The sequence below is a fragment of the Capricornis sumatraensis genome, chromosome 19, assembly GCF_032405125.1.
Source record: "Capricornis sumatraensis isolate serow.1 chromosome 19, serow.2, whole genome shotgun sequence".
NCBI classification, from domain to species: Eukaryota; Metazoa; Chordata; class Mammalia; order Artiodactyla; family Bovidae; genus Capricornis; species Capricornis sumatraensis.
The window spans coordinates 29,022,160-29,039,418 of NC_091087.1; the positions used below are offsets into that span (position 1 = coordinate 29,022,160).

At 41.6% G+C, this 17,259-nt stretch overlaps 1 protein-coding gene across 1 annotated transcript; it reads left to right on the plus strand.

Moving 5' to 3' along the window:
• Positions 1-7,998: 7,998 nt before the first annotated feature.
• On the plus strand, positions 7,999-13,072 carry RAMAC (RNA guanine-7 methyltransferase activating subunit). Its single transcript, XM_068991050.1, has 4 exons — positions 7,999-8,092; positions 8,805-8,853; positions 11,616-11,794; positions 12,504-13,072. Exons 3-4 carry the CDS (start codon positions 11,625-11,627, stop codon positions 12,688-12,690), a joined length of 357 nt encoding a protein of 118 aa, XP_068847151.1. The 5' UTR covers positions 7,999-8,092; positions 8,805-8,853; positions 11,616-11,624; the 3' UTR covers positions 12,691-13,072.
• The last annotated feature ends 4,187 nt before the right edge of the window (positions 13,073-17,259 follow it).

The following is a 17,259-nucleotide window of genomic DNA, read 5'->3' on the forward strand; positions in this document are numbered from 1 at the left end:
CCTGCTGAGAAGCTCTCAAGGCATATGTGTCACACGCCTGGAGAGGAACATATGGAACCCACCATCAGATGCAGAGGGGGTGCTTGTGACTACATGGAGACACTGTTTGCCAATGTTCTCACTCCTTTTGGAGGATTCACCTTCATTCTGACTCACTTTCTTAAATGTTTACCTTTGTATTTGCCAACTGTTTGAATTGGTGTTTCGACTGTTCTGACCATCTGCTGGGAGAAAACTTTGAGATTATGTCAGTTTTTGTGTCAAACCGTATAGATTTGGAGTTGGAGAACTTGAAGCTCAGCAAGTCTAACTCCTTCCTTCATATAGTCGCAGCGCTTCTTCACTGCCTTACGTGTCAGTCCCGGGGCTAGGTGTTGGCAAGGCAGAGACTCCCGGCACTGACACTCACAGGGAAGACGGACATGGAAACAGACTCAATGAGGTGATGCAGGTGCCGTGATAAACGGGTGTCTGGGGAACACGCGCTATGCTCAGGAGGTGAGCTGAGTCTTTACCTAGGTAGAGTATGTACTAAGAGGGGCTGCTGCTGCTGCTGCTAAGTCGCTTCAGTCATGTCCAACCCTGTGTAACCCCATAGACAGCAGCCCACCAGGCTCCCCAATCCCTGAGATCCTCCAGGCAAGAATACTGGAGTGGGTTTCCATTTCCTTCTCTAATGCATGAAAGTGAAAAGTCAAAGTGAAGTCGCTCAGTCATGTCCGACTCTTAGAGACCCCATGGACTGCAGCCTACCAGGCTCCTCCGTCCATGGGATTTTCCAGGCAAGAGTACTGGAGTGGGGTGCCACTGCCTTCTCCAACTAAGAGGGGAGGAAGTAGGAAAAGATTAGTCTAACATACAATGGAGAAGAAGGTAGGGGCAAGATCAATAAACATTTATTGAACTTTATTCATATAATGTTCATATATATGGGCTGCCAGACTCTATGTTAATTGCTAAAGGCATGAAAGATACAGCCTTCTTCTCAAGGAGCTTATCATTTAAGTGCACATAAACAAATTACAATACACTGTGATAAATGCACAGACTATATGTGGGGACCAGTTAGAGGCCATCACCTGGTCTGCATGAGAAGGGATGAGGGTCAGAACTAAGAGAATGATGGAAGAAAAAGGAGTAAATAAATAGAAGAGGTGGTCAGGAGCTGAAGTCCACCGGACTTGGGGAGGGCCTGGGCGGGTAGGATGGGAGAGAAGGAGGAGTCCTGGGTGACTTCCAGGTTTCTGATGTGGGTAAGAAAGAATCGTTCTCTGAAAACAGAGATAGAGGCAGATGAACAAGTTCAGGAAGAAAGATGAATTCACATTAAGATACGTGCTGGAGATGTCTGCTGGACATCCAGACAGAAATTTCTAGCATGCAGCAATACTTTCAAGTCTAGAGCTCAGATATGTCTGGGGATATCCATTGTTGAGTCATCAGCACAGAGCAGGAAGCTGAAGTCATAGCAGAGTCTGAGTCTCCAAGGGCAACACCAGGAGAGCAGAGTCAGGGCCATGGGTAGGGGAATGAGGGGTTAGCCGAGGAGAAAGAAACAGCAATCCAGGGCAGAGAAGAATCATGAGAAATATGAAGACAGAGTGAGAAGAAGATTTAAGGGAGGGAGGAGATAAAAGTGTCAAATGCTTCCCAGATATTAAATAAACTGCAGATTTTAAACCAACAGCAGCTGAACTTGGCCCTAGGTCAACTTTGTCTGGGGAACTTTGCCAGTGTGGTTTCAGTGGCGTGTCTGTGGGCAGAAACCTGACTGCAGTGGACAGAAAAGAGGGGAGGGTAGAATGCTGAGGCTGTGGGCACTCTTTGTAAGATGCGCCCCATAAGGGGGAAAGGAGATCCGAGATCTTTATGGGAGGACACAGGATTGAGGCAGGGTATCAGTTTTGTTTTGAGACTGGAGAAACTTGAGCAAGTTTACATGGTGTGGTGGGGTGGGAGGAGCCACTCCAGAAGGAGAGTTGAAAACAGAGAAGAGAAGGAATAACTACAGGAGTGATGTTCAGAGAGCTGAGGGGACACTGATCAAAGACGCAGCAGCAAGAGACTGGAAGACGAAAGGTTAAAGGGGGCAGAAAGAGGGCACCCTGCACCAGAGGTCTTTCCCTGTGAGATTTGGAAATCAAGGGAATTGACCAGAGAGGGCCTTGGTCTGCATGATAATCCATAGCGAGTAATAATTTGATTTAGTCAAGTTTCTTGACTCCTTGCCCGGTCCTCTTTCTACTCCCTAGAATATACTCACTTGTTTTGAAGACATTTGCATTGCCTGAACATCTGTTTGAAAATGGGGCTTTTCTGTATCTTTCTTTTGAAAGATGACCAGGCAAGGCGGGCTTCACAAAATGGAAGATTATGCCACCTGTCACCAAGGACAGTGAGCCTGCCAAAACCCAGGAATGGGACCTAGAGATTTGCCCTCTTGAAATGAGTAAGGGACTTTCCTGGTGGTCCCGTGGCTAGGACTCCACACTCCCGATGCAGGGGGCCTGGGTTCAGTCCTAGGTCAGGGAGCTAGATCCCATATGCTGCAATTAAAGAATCTGTATGCCACAACTAAAGATCCCATGTGCTGCAATGAAGACCCGGCACAGCCAAATAAATAAATGTTTAAAAAAAATTTTTTTTTAATGGGTAAGATAGCAGCAGTTCACCCTTGGACAGAGATCCTGACTTACTCATGCCTCTTTCCAGTGCTTGGAAAATGCACGGAACACTCAAACTGTGAGCATCACTTCACTGGAAAACATTCTAGAAAAGTACCTAGAGGGAGAGTATGATGTTATGGGGGAAGGAATGGCTGAGAGTAAACTGTGGACAAGCCTCTTGGCCTCTCCACATTTCCAAGGTCCTTTCTAAGGGTAACACACATCTGAGGAAGAGGTGGACAGGACCAAGCACTGATGACTAGAGCTAGCCAGTGGAGCACACAGAGAAAACAGTCACCAAAAATACAAAGGAAGGATAACGAAGATTAGAGCCATCATTTAGCTGTGGGTAGGCCTGTCAAATGGAATAGAAATGGGAAGAAATTATGTCTACTTGGAAAACATAGCTTGTGTCCTTAACTCATATAACATTAGGGAAAAGGAGGAAAAAACACCTTCATATCACAATCACACACTTTAGAATTGGAAAAGACTTAAGTCCAACCTCCTAAGGCCAATTCATAGTTCTGTCATCCCCAAGATTGCTTCTCTCTCCTTCTGTGATTTCTTTTAACAATATCAACTGGCTTCTAGGGTAATTAGAAATACTCAGACAGCAAACAAACTTGCAATAAACACTGGCTTGCTTTCTGCAGTGTCCTGAATAAAGGCCCCTAGACAAAGGACTCTGGATGTGGGAAGCCGATCCTAAGATGGAGAACTGGATTAAGATCCTATAATCTCTGACCAAAACCATTCCATGTAATTAAAGCCACAGGAGTACAAATGTGGCTCTAAACCAATGCCTCCTATAACTTGAAATGTTTCCCTCTTGGAGATTAAACCGTTATGTAACGTATAATAACTTTATCATTATAATTTACATAGCATCTTTCTTCATTGGCACCTAAAGTGCTTTATACACACAATGATTAATTCTTACAAGAATCTTACAAAGCAGACAATCAACAAGGATTATTATTCCCATTTTGCAGAAGCTAAAATCAGAGCAGGGAAACATGATGAGATTTTTTGCAGGTCAGAAAAAATGAGTGGAAGATTATCATTTTTAAATTCTCTTTGGGGAACTTATTTATTGAGTTCAACCCTTGTGCTCTGGTGTGTCTGTGATGCAGTAGAGTGGGTGGGGTGGAAAGAGGGAAATGGTTTGAATAACACAATATAAAGACGAAAGAATATTTAGGAGTCAGTAATTCCAACTCAAACTATAGAAACAGAAGTTAAATTGTGCCACTGGGCACAGTCTATGAAACTACAAACTCAGCAAATCTGCCTTGTCCCAGAAATGAGACAGAGATTTTTTTACTCCCTTGTGAATGGTATGGATGTTAAAAATAAACAAAGTATTCAATTTTTACCTTCATGATAGGAGAGAAAAGAGGGACTCCACCATATAAGGAAATGGGCTGAGATGAAAACTATCACGCACACACTCCCTGACCATGCTAACCAAAGCAGCAGCCTGTGACCCTCTGTGTTCTTACTCTGCTTAATTACTCTTCATCGCATGTACATATTCATTTTTTTGTCTATCTCCCCCACTAGAAATAGAAGCTCCATGAGGGCAGGGCTTTTATCCTTATTCATTGATATTTTCAGGGCCTAGAACAGTACCTGGCATCTAACACTCAAAAAGATGTCAAACTAATGAAGAATGCCTGTAGGTTAAAGGTCTAGTTCTGTCATTGATCAATTCTGTGACCTTGGAGAAGTTATTTAATCTCTTGGGGGTCTTTAGTAGAGGGGAAAAAAAAAAAAGCATTCAACCAGATGATCCTTTCACCACTTCAATATTGTGATTTTATATATATAATGAACCATAATACAAGGCAAAGTGTGATTAAGCTAAAGTGGATAAATGTCACATTTCTGGGCTGCCCAGCATCTTTTGAATATCTTTCTGTTCAGACAATTTACTACCTGATGAGCACTATCTCTCCAAGGATGATACTAGAAGTTCAAGGGCCCAGTCTTCCTTTAAGCCAGGGATAAGCCATTTGACTTTGGTTTTGCTTATGAAATACAACTTCAAGAGATTTTTTGTTTTTAAGGTAAGCAATGTGAGGAAACAGGTACCGTGTGGAGTTCACTTTTTGGTGGGGAGGTTGCAGGAGTTCCTGTTTTCTGGAGCTCTACATCAACTGTGGAGAGGAAGAGTTCGGGTTGTGCTGCAGCAGCAAAGTTGTTTAATGTGGCTCAAGACTTGTACAGTAGGGAATGAAAAGGAGAAAACAGTGTTTCACTGAGGAAAAAGCAAGGCCTTCTTAAGTATCACAGACTTGCTCCAAATCCTGTTCTGCCACTTACTGGCTGTTCCTTTGAATTAATTATATTGCCTCTTCAGCTCCAGTTTAATCATTTTAAAAATGATTATTGTCTTAAATTCACTCACAGCCTCAGAAAACTCTTTGCTGCTACAATTCCCCCTGGGACTTCTGCTAGCGTGTTTGCCTCTAGATCTCTGGGTCAAAGTGAGGCTTCAAATTAGGTCAATCTATAAAGCTATGAGAAGATAAAACACTAAGCTACAACAGTAATAACAGAAACAGCAAAGTCAACTAATAAAAGGTAATTTTTTCCATAGGTATTAACAGGCCCCAAACACATTATTACCCAGCAGAATAGAATTGTTATTACTGTTGTTATTTAGTCGTTAAGTCGTGGCTGACTCTGTGACCCCATGGACTGTAGTCAGGCTCCTCTGACCACTGGGATTTTCTAGGCAAGAATACTGGAATGGGTTGCTATTTCCTTCTACATAGGATCTTTCATGACTCAGGGACTGAACTCTTACCTCTTGCACTGGTAGGTGGATTCTTTAACCACTGAGCCACTGGGCAAGCAGTTGATGCTGTAACAATTATCCTTAATTGCCAAGCAAAGATTAAATTATGGCCCACTTACTCTGGTTATGGTACAGAAGTAAGTACTACATTTTACATATATTTCTAGAAAAGTGGTTCCAGTGAACAAGTTTTGGTGCTTAAAGACTGTCAGTTAACTGGAAAATTCCCTTTCACACACTAGATTACTTCTCAGTGATGCCAGAAAGTGAAATATAGTAACTGACAAGATATCAGAATATGAGAAAATATTATGTGCATAGATAGTTTCATTTGAAAACTGGCTGGCATCCCCAGTTTTTCACAGAAACTCTCTGAAGCCTAGGAGCTCCTAAGTGCAGTTTTGGAATTTAAAGAAAATAAATATACTCTTTTATATGTAAATTCTCATTACCTAGAAATAACACTATAATAAAGTCACAAAGAAATCAGAAAGCTGGACTCAAAAACTGATTTCCCAAATATCGTCTCTGACTGCTGATACCAACCAAGCAAGCATTTGCCTGAGTTTTTCAACTGTTACATTGCTACCCATCTTTATTCCAATTTCCCCTTCAAGTTTATTGTTTCCTATTTCCCCTTCCTAAATATGGCTTATTTCCTGAGCTGTACCTTTTGGCCTTCTGCTTTTCTCTATAAATACTTTCTCCTTCAGAAAGATCACATACACTGATGTTTTCAACTGTTGTTTCTTCATGGATGACTCACACATTTACCTATGTAGGTACAACTTCTCTTTCATCAGCTTTAGTCCTGTATTTCTAAAAACCCCCTAAGATTTTTCTTCTTAATATTTCACTACTATCTCAAATTTTAAAAATCTTTTTTGAGCTCTGAGCTCATCTTTGTTTTAAAACCGACACATGCTATGCACATCCCTTCTCAATTACAATTTCCAAGACTTAAAGAATTGGAGTGTTTTCTGATTCCTCCTGATCCTTTTCTCCCATCATCCACTTGGCTACTATACCAATCAATTATTGTAATCTTGGTCTTTTTGCTCTCACCTTTATTACCCAACACCAAGACTACCCTATGTTCTCATCCATACTATCTTTCACACTTGAGCTAGGATAATGTCTCTAAAACGTAGATTGGAACATTCACAGTTCATCGTTCATTCCACAAACACTGAGTGCTTATTTTATACAAAGCACTACGTTACACACTCAGGATGCAGAAATGAATGATTATGGTCTAGTAGGGAGAAAAGACTTGTACATAAATGGAAATTCCAACTGAGAAACTGGTACTGAATGAACAGATTAAGAATGGTTTCCAAAGCATAATGAACATTCAGTATAAGGAAAACTTATTTCTAGATGGAGCTATTATTTCATTCAGCTTTAATTAAAGGATAGAATGTCAACATCCCAAGATATAGACATGAGCCTCTACAGAGCCTCCCCTGAATTTCTTGTCACTAGTCAATTTCTATTGTTTGAGAAAGGCCAAAAACGCTGGTCAGTCTCAATGGGGAAAACAGAAACGGCATCAAATAGAAACACTTATGTTTCCAAGCTGGAAACTCATGAGAGTATTAACGAAATGAGGGAGCCACTCTGGAAAGCAATTTGGGAGGAAGGAGGCCAAAATACTCTGCGGAATAGTCAGCGTTTATACACCTACGAACATTCCAGAAGAAACGGACAAGCCTCCTGAAGGGAGCTGGGTACTGACGACTTAAGCTGGAGCAGAGCGGGGCAGTGTTTCGGCAAAAACAGGTACAGAACAGACTAGAGAAATCTTACTACTGAGGTTCGCCCGAGCAGGAGTGAAGGGTGTAGTATCGTTGAAGGGATCCCCTCGCGCCTACTCGGCGGGCAATTGCCTCAAGTTCCTCACGCAGACTCGGCGCAGGCGGCCGAAAGCAGCTTTTCCCGCCCTTCTCAGCTGAGAAGTTCCAGAACTTTCGTCCCTAGCCGTCGCCGGCTCCAAATCAAGAGGGCTCAAAATACAGCGATGCGTCTCTTCCTGCCAGTCACTAGGCCGGTTGGAAGCGCACGGAAACCATCAACACTTTTAGCCCGACCTAACTACTCTCGCCGGAGAAGGCAATGGCACCCCACTCCAGTACTCTTGCCTGGAAAATCCCATGGGCGGAGGAGCCTGGTAGGCTGCAGTCCATGGGGTCGCGAAGAGTCGGACACGACTGAGCGACTTCACTTTGACTTTTCCCTTTCATGCATTGGAGAAGGAAATGGCAACCCACTCCAGTGTTCTTGCCCGGAGAATCCCAGGGACGGGGGAGCCTAGTGGGGTACCGTCTATGTGGTCGCACAGAGCCGGACACGACTGAAGCGACTTAGCAGCAGCAGCAGCAGCAGCAGCAGCAGCAGCAACTACTCTCGCAAAGCCCCGCGCGAGCCATCAGCATTGAGAAAACTGGGGAAAATGCACACGGAGAGCTGGAGATCCCGCGAGACTTCACAGGCCAGCCTCGGACCAGCGCGCCGGAAGCGGAAGTCAGGAGGCGGTCGGATTCTGGCCGAAGTGGCCCTGTTACCTGGGAGAGCTGAAAGAGTGTACAGAGAGGTACTGTGCCAGCGCCCTGGACCGGAGGTAGGTTTCCCTGCGCATCCGGAGCCCTGAGCGGGATAGACACAGTCCTGGGCGCAGGAGTCCGTTCGGGCCGCAGGGAGGAGGGAGTCGGGCGGGCAGGCCGAACTGAGTGGCCGGCGAGGTGTCCTCGGGCTCTGCAGTTCTGGGACCGGACTTTTTGGAGAAACCAGAAGCCGCTTCCCCCTCACGGCCTCTAATTTCCCTCGCGCCTGGGGCCGAGGTGTTTTACAAGGAGCCCAACAGTCAAAGCTCCGAGAGAGAACTGAGAAACGCAGCGGTTCTCAGTCGGTGTCTTCGTCGGTTATTTCTCTGGGTTCATCTCTCAGGGCATGACTGCCCGTTCTGGGTAGTCCTTTCCGAGGTTAGTGACCCAGCGAAAGTTCCGTGTGGTTTTATTTAGGGCCCCAAAACTAGCCGTCCTCGAGTACACACCTACCTTGTTTGTTGTTGTGTTTGTTTTTAACAGAAAAGAACGTCCTTTGTTAAGTTATTATTCACGCTCGAATTGATTTTGAAGGCTCAGAGGACAAGTCTTGTAGCATCTTCTAGCTCTTCGGTAGCACTTTCAGTTGCAATTTCCTCTTTCAAATTAGCGTCGGAAGTCTTTTAATCCTACCACTTAATTAAGACCCTTACGGTTCCCGTCCCCGCGGCACACACCATTTGAGAGTTTCTTTCAAGGGAGTCAAGTTTATTGTTTTTCTTCCCACAGATCTACACAGTCTAAACATTAAACAGAACAGTCGCCTCAAATCCCTGAGGTGAGTAAAGCATGGATCAATTAAAATCCTATTTAAGTTTCATCCTCACCAGTAATGATAAAGATGATAAACATTTGCTTATTTGTGAGAGGGGGATCCTGGGAGAACATAAAAATACAGTAGCACATTTGCCTTGCCTTATGATTTTTATCATCCCTATGGTTAGGTATGGGTCATCTTTCTGGTGATCCCAGTAATTCCTATAGAAATTGAGGCACAGTTTTAATTTGCTGAATTTATCTTCAACTATACCTTGGATTTGAGAATTTGACAGCTGTTTGCCAATCTCAGACACATTGGTATTTAATAAGACATACAAGAAGTTAAAACACCTAGATACTGTTTCTTTAATCCAAATAATAATCTTTGTGTAATTTTGTTGGGATGACAGTAGTAGTATAAATATTCGCATGAGTTTTGAGGAGTTTGGAGGAAAGACAAACTAATGAAAAAGCTGTCTTCTAATATCACATCTCTTTGACAAAAGCTTTTTATTATAAACTGAATTGATACAGGAAGAAAAATAATTCTAGGATGTCAAATAAGAGAGATTTGGTTTTAAAGTTTTAACATGGTGTCACATATGCCCAATAAAAACGTCTTGAGGCAAAGAATAGAAAGATAGGGTTTAGGTTAGGAAAGGTAGAGGATGGGACTGCATCAAGGAAGGACTGGACATTGGGTGAAGTGAAAGTGAAAGTTGCTCAGTCCTGTCTGACTCTTTGCAACCCCATGGACTATACAGTCCATGGAATTCTCCAGGCTAGAATATTGGGAATGGGTAGCCTTTCCCTTCTCCAAGGGATCTTCCTGACCCAGGAATCAAACCAGGGTCTCCTGCATTGCAGGTGGACTCTACCAGCTGAGCTATCAGGGAAGCCCAAGGGCATCGGGGGCTACCTCCAAAATACTTCCAGGGCTGGCTGGCTTCCAGATCTTGGTTGAAGATAAAAAGAAGTGAACTCTTTCTTCCTTGGTTCCTCAAGGATTAGGCCTTCTGCAGCCTAAGTCAAATCTTTTGAGAGGTAGGGGGCTCTCTGAAAGTTTAGTTAAATACTACTTCAAATGTGAATCCATAATTGCCCTGGAAAACTCAGCTGAAAAAAACTTCTGTTTTCATAGCCGTTAGATAATATTTATAGTACTTCTTTTCATGTGTCAGAACACCTAGAATAAGAATGTATTAGAGAAAAAAAGAAAATAGATACCATTCTATAGTAATTACCCTCAACTTTAATAGCTGTATGTTTAAAGGCCTTTTTGTCTTTCCAGAGACTTCCCTGGTGGCTCAGAGGGTAAAAGCATCTGCCTACAATGCGGGAGACCCGGGTTCGATTCCCTGGAGAAGGAAATGGCAACCCACTCCAGTATTCTTGCCTGGAAAATCCCATGGACCGAGGAGCCTGGCAGGCTACGGTCCATGGGGTCGCAAAGAGTGGACACGACTGAGCAACTTCACTTCACTGTATTTTCAGTCTTTTTCTTTCTTTGTTGGCTCTTTTATTTTCCTGTCACCAGCCATCAGGTGTTTTAGTCTGGGGAAAAAAAAGAGATAATCTTCCAGTAAGCCCTTAGCTACTGCCCTTTGTGTGTGTCTCCAGCCAGGCCTCTTGAAAGCTTAGTATAAACTAATCGGTACAGATTATTTCCTTACTTTCCAATTACTTCTTAATTAATTGTAGTCCTGCTTTAATCCCTGCTACTCTAATCAGCTCCTAATGGCTAAATCGAATTAATTTTTTCTTCTTGGTTCTTTCCAGTTACTATTCAACACTGATGACCTTTCACTCTTTAATCTCTTGCCTTCTATGATAATCTCTTGGGGTTCTCCTCTTATCCCTTCTTTATCATCTTGATATGGTGATGTTCTCTAGGATTGTTTTTTGTTACTCTTTCTTTTTCCACAGCCTTCCTGAGGAGTCTCATTCTTTCTCACAGCATTATCCACCAGCAAAACTGATGTCTCCCATTGCATTCATTGTCCACCCAGTTCTCCGTCCCAGATATTTGAGCTGTGAACTGACTCTTCATGTGGATATACATATCATAACTAACTTACCTCAGTGTGGATATTCACCTACCTTCACTTTCTAGCTCCTGTGATACCATAACCTGACCAATTATTTGGCCAGAAACCTAGGAGTTATCCTTTATCCCCTCTCTTCATAACATCTACTCAGTGACTGATTCCTCTTGGAATTCTTTTAAAACTATTTTCACAGTCTGCGCCTCAGATTAAGTCCTCAGCATTATTGCAGTAATCTGCCCTTAAACTCACTAATCTGTTCTCTACTGTGTTATTAATAGAAAAGTGATCCTTCTAAATGGTAAATTTGTTCTTGAGACTTCCCTACTTAAACCACCCCTTTGCCTCAGAAAAAGCAGAGTTGTTCACATTAAATATAAAGAATTTCACTATTTGACTCTTGCCCACTTTTAGAGCTTAATTTCTTGACATTTGCTGCTCTTCCCTTTATATTTATACCACAACTGTCTATTCTACCAGACTGAGAGCTCTTTGTGGGCAAGGTTCATGATATATTGTTCATCTCTGTATCCCAGGCTCCTAGTTAGCATAGTGTCTCTATTATAGTAATGAAGAAACACTGAATTGAATCTAGCCTGTCTTAGGTTTAAAGGTACACAAGGGCTTTACACATACTCTCCCTAAAAGTGTTTACTTCCTATTTTCTCACTATCTGGTAAAGATAGTGTTACTTAAAAAAAAAATTCTAATAGAAACATATTAAAAACCTGTACAGAATTTCAGAATGACTGACACTTCTGAAGCTGTTCCAAATTTTGAAGAGATGTTTGCCAGTAGATTCACAGAAGATGACAAAGAATACCAAGAATACTTAAAACGCCCTCCTGAGTCTCCTCCGATTGTTGAGGAATGGAATAGCAGAGCTGGTGGCGGCCTGAGAAATAGAGGCAATCGGTATGTATTACTTCAGAAGAGTAAATGCAGATGGCTGATCTGGGAGAGGACAGCTCGAATCATCTAGCCCCCAAGGCCCGTGAGGGCAGCCATCAGTGTTTTTGTTCAGTGTGCTATACTGAGTGCCTAGTAACTGCTTAAGTGCCTGATAAATATTTGCTTTATTATTTTGTCAGCACCATATTTTTTTCCCCTTGCTATGCAGTTGTGTGTATGTGTATTTTAAAGGTTTTTTTTTTTTTTAATATTCTTTCTCTGGACTAATATTTTCTTTGCAAATATGCTTTAAAAACCTAGGGTCTTCTACAAAACGTTTACATTAAATTCCATAAAGAAGGTATTGTTTTGGTTTCCATTTAGAAAGAAGTTTATACAATGGAAATTACTTCCATTTAATACCTCAAAATAGATAAAAGGAATATTACCGTACTGCTTTTGAACAACTGAATAGGTTTAGTTTGCTTCAGAACCATCCTGTTGTTTTGAGTTTGCAGCCTTAGTTTACCTCTTCTCTGGAAAGTCTATCCAGTATAATACTGGCTCTGGATTTTAGGAAAGTTTTGAATACCTGGTGCAGTAACACTCTAAAGAAAACTGGTTTTTACTATTTTGTTTACTGAGTATTAGATTGAGAAATGAAATGCACCAGGCTAGATTTCTCATGTGTTTTTAAGGAAAGTATAAAAATATTTCTGTTTTGTTGTTGTAGGTTGCAAGATAACAGACAGTTTAGAGGTAGGGATAGCAGACGGGGGTGGCCAAGTGACAATCGATCCAATCAATGGCATGGACGATCCTGGGGTAACAATTACCCGCAGCACAGACAAGAACCTTACTACCCCCATCAATATGGACACTATGGTTACAACCAAAGGCCTCCTTATGGCTACTACTGATAGAAGTGTCAGCAACTTTTAGTAAAATTATTTACTCTGTTAACATGACAAAAGTTTACATTGTATCTTTTGTTGGTCATAGTTTTACATCTGATTGTAGAAAATGGATTATTAATTTTTTGGAACTTGGGAATTTAAAAAAATTAGATCTTACTGGAGAGACATGATGGTTGCTGGAAATAAATACTCCCCTAAAAAGGTTGTGGGTTATATTGCTTGACTTCTACCTCAGATTCGTCTTTGTTTCATGACTTAATAGTGCTTTGAATGTTGTATATAATTTTCCTTGTTAGACCTTCAGGAGTTGTCTTTGTTTTACACAGAAATAAAAATTTTATGTAGAAAATGCTTGCTTTTAATTTGTAAGATGAGGAAGTATCCCTACACTCGGATGTGCGCATTCCTAAAATTTTACACAGGGAGTACATCAGCTCCTAAATGCACCGCTATGCCTACTGATGATGTATTGTACACAGTAGTAATTGAAAGGTAAAACAACTGTGGTATATTTCTTTTTTTTTTTCTTTTTTTTAAATTTTAATTTAAATTAAAGACGTTCCCAAACATGAACCCCCCTCCCACCTCCCTCTCCATAACATCTCTCTGGGTCATCACCATGCACCAGCCCCAAGCATGCTGTATCCTGCGTCGGACATAGACTGGTGATTCGATTCTTACATGATAGTATACATGTTACAATTCCATTCTCCCAAATCATCCCACCCTCTCCCTAGTATATTTTATTTGGCTTTTGTTGTTATGTGAATGTGGAACTTTGTAATTACTCTACAGGTATGAGTCATTTTCACAATCATTTTGGTCTCTCTTTAGAGGGATATCAAGAATAAAGCTGTAAAATCAGGAAGGAATCAGTCTCAGTTTCAGTATCTTATTTAATGTAGTGGTGTGTGGGATTAAGGCACACAAGTCATTTTACACAAACACTAAGGCTTTTGCTAACATAAACATTACATGTTATGCAAAAGTTTAACTCTGTAATGTTCCCTTTCTTCTCAGTTATATGTAAATAATGCTGTATTTTGGCTATTTACTTTTATGGTATTTAATGTAGGTTGAGTTTACAATGTTATTTCACCTCCAGATGTGCTGGAGGTGAGATTTTTTTGCTGCCTCCTCTTCTGTAAATCCAGTGATGCTGAAACTTTCTTTCAGAATGAGCACCATATTTCCCATCATTTTAATGGCCATTATAATGGTTTTATTTAAATAAAATACTTGTAAGTATTCTCCTTCAAATTTTGGTAGTTAGTCCATTCATTAATACAGTGAGATGAGCTTTACTGCTCTGTCCTCATATCTCTTGAAAAAAGTTCATTTGGTTTAAGAGTAATATTAAGAGCACAAGTTTCATGATAGGTCAAAGATATTAAAAGGGAACTTCCTGAATCTGCCTTCTGCTGCCTTCTTTCTTAGCACTCTGCTTAGAGGTTGACATCTCCAGATACTGCTTCTCCTATATGCTCTGGATCTAACTCTCTCCGCTACACCCCCTTCCTGCAAAGCCATCCTTTCAGGTAACTGTTTTATTAGAAAGGATTTGATAAACCAAGTACTCACACTCAGCTATAAATAAAATGTTAACAATAAGATAAGGGTTTTCCCCATAGCCCTCTTAATTACATCAGTAGGAAACAAGCCAGTGGTGGTATACTAAGATAGGTCTTTATTACTACAGTAGAGTACTTGGCCCAGAGAGTTAAGAATGGCTTGGCTATAGCCCAAGATCCTTTCTGAAAGCAGGTATGAAAGTGAAGTGTGGACGTGTTAGTCACTCAGTTGTGTCCAACTCTTTGTGACCCCATGGGTCACAATCTGCCAGCTGCCTCCATCCAAGGAATTCTCCAGGCAAGAATCCTGGAGTGGGTAGCCATTCCCTTCTCCAGGGGATCTTCCTGACCCAGGGATCAAACCTGGGTCTCCCACATTGCAGGCAGATTCTTTACCATCTGAGCCACCAGGGAACCCCAAAAGCAGATGGGTTATTAAAAATACCTGTCAATTGATAAAGCACAGCTGCTGACCTGTTGGGCCACACCTCTGGAGCAGGGTCCTGGAGGCTGTCTACTGTGCCAGCTATTGACACTAGTTAGATCTCTGGATCCAAGGGACCACGGAGGGTGCCTCAGAAAGCTTGGAAGAAAAGTGTTTTCCAACAGTACTTAAATATTTTCACACTGATACAATAGGGCATATATAGCCTGAGTATCAACTCTTCTTGGAAATATGATGAGTACTCCTTTTAACATGGGTTATTTCTGCATTCAGCATGGGTAATTTATGTGGTGGTGGTTTGTGTGTGTGTGTGTGTGTAATTAGCAGTTACATCAGACTGCTCCCTGTGTATTTAAAACCAGGAAAAAATAAAAAGACATAGTTTCTGCTTCATGTGGGAGAGACAGAAAAGAACATCAAAGCAACTTAAGGATCATTGAAAAGTGGAGAAGAAAAAAATGTGTCAAGTGAAATTCATCTCAAATAGGTAGTCTCTTGTAATAGCATATAGACTAAGCATAAGGAATCTTGGCTCCGTTTGTCTTACAAGGTATCTGACCTTGAGAAAAGTAAGCACTTAAACTTTGAGCTTATTTGTTCACTTGCAAAAATGGGGATAACAAGGTGATACGCTTGTCGCTCTCACAGGGTTATAAAAACAAGTGACCAGACATGTAAGAGCTTGAGAATGGAAATGAAAGCCTGTGACCATTAAAACCTCAGCTGTATATAATTGGTGCTGCATTAAATCAGTGAGAGGAAAGGATTTGATAAACTGTAAAGCATGAAATTAAAAGACGCTTACTCCTTGAAAGTTATGACCAACCTAGATAGCATATTAAAAAGCAGAGACATTACTTTGCCAACAAAGGTCTGTCTAGGCAAGGCTATGGTTTTTCCAGTGGTCATGTATGGATGTGAGCTGGACTGTGAAGAAGGCTGAGCGCCGAAGGATTGATGCTTTTGAACTGTGGTGTTGAAGACTCTTGAGAGTCCCTTGGACTGCAAGGAGATCCAACCAGTCCATTCTAAAGGAGATCAGCCCTGGGATTTCTTTGGAAGGACTGATGCTGAAGCTGAAGCTCCAGTACTTTGGCCACATCATGCAAAGAGTTGACTCACTGGAAAGGACCCTGATGCTGGGAGGGATTGGGGGCAGGAGGAGAAGGAGACGACAGAGGATGAGATGGCTGGATGGCATCACTGACTCAATGGACGTGAGTCTGAGTGAACTCTGGGAGTTGGTGATGGACAGGGAGGCCTGGCATGCTGCGATTCATGGGGTCACAAAGAGTCAGACACGCCTGAGCGACTGAACTGAACTGAACTGAAAGCATAGTATTGATACAAAGGATGTGGTAGTGGTTTCGTCGCTCAGTCGTGTCCAACTCTTGCAACCCTGTGGACTGTAGCCCACCAGGCTTCTCTGTTCATGGGATTCTCCAGGCAAGAATACTGGAGTATGTTGCCATTTCCTTCTCCAGGGGTTCTTTCCCACCCAGGAATTGAACCCAGGTCTCCTGCATTATAGGTGGATTCTTTACTAACTAAACTATGAGGGAATCCCAAATGAGGTAGGCAGATTGAGAACTAAAGATATGTGATTGTTTCCTTAGGTGTACTACTATACAGATTAGCAAAAGAACAGAAAATAAACCCTTCAAATAGGGAAGACAGAGAGGAATTCCCTGGCAATCCAGTGGTTAGGACTAGGTAAATGGCTTGGGTGCAGTCCCTGGTTAGGGAACTGAGATCCCATGGTGTGGCCAAAAAGAAGAAAGACAAGTTTATATCAAAGTTGAACCAAAATTACTGGCATTTGCTGTTTGGAAATTGACACTGGCTTGACAATGTTGATTATGGAACACATCAAATTAGTATCCTTTTGAGATCAGTTTACTAGAGATTTAAGACAGGAAAAAAAATTTTTTTTTTCCTTGAGTGCTAGAAGGATCTGCCCTAGAGGAGGAAATGGCAACCCATTCCAGTATTCTTGCCTAGGAAATCCCATGGACAGAGAAGCCTGGCAGTCTACAGTCCACGAGGTTGCAAAGACTCAGACATGACTGAGCAACTAAGCACAGCACAGAGTATAGTAACCGTGGGTTACTGCTCTAAGAATAGTTTTTAGGTTCTTGAAACCATATACGAAGAAGCCAGTAAGATTCCCAGCATAGTTTTGGTTTCCAAAGCTGCATTCCTTATAACATAATGCTCAACAGACAAGGATGTAATGTTCCCTTTTAATTTTATCCCCCTAAAGGAAATATAAAACTTTATGACAGTTAAGGGTAATGAAATGTCAGTTTTAAGTTTAGAATCCCAAAAAGGAAGGAAATGATCTTTTATCCTGAAGATTACTGATATCACTAATTTTGAACTCTATTGAAAGCACTACACTGTTTCTCAATAGTTTTTTAACACCTTAAAAATTTCCCTAGACTTTGTATTCTGTTTGATTCAGTCAACTCAAACACAGATTTCACTATGTACAGAAATCTATGCTCTGGATCTTTGACTTCTTTTAATTAGCACTACCATTTGTAGTGAAAGGGA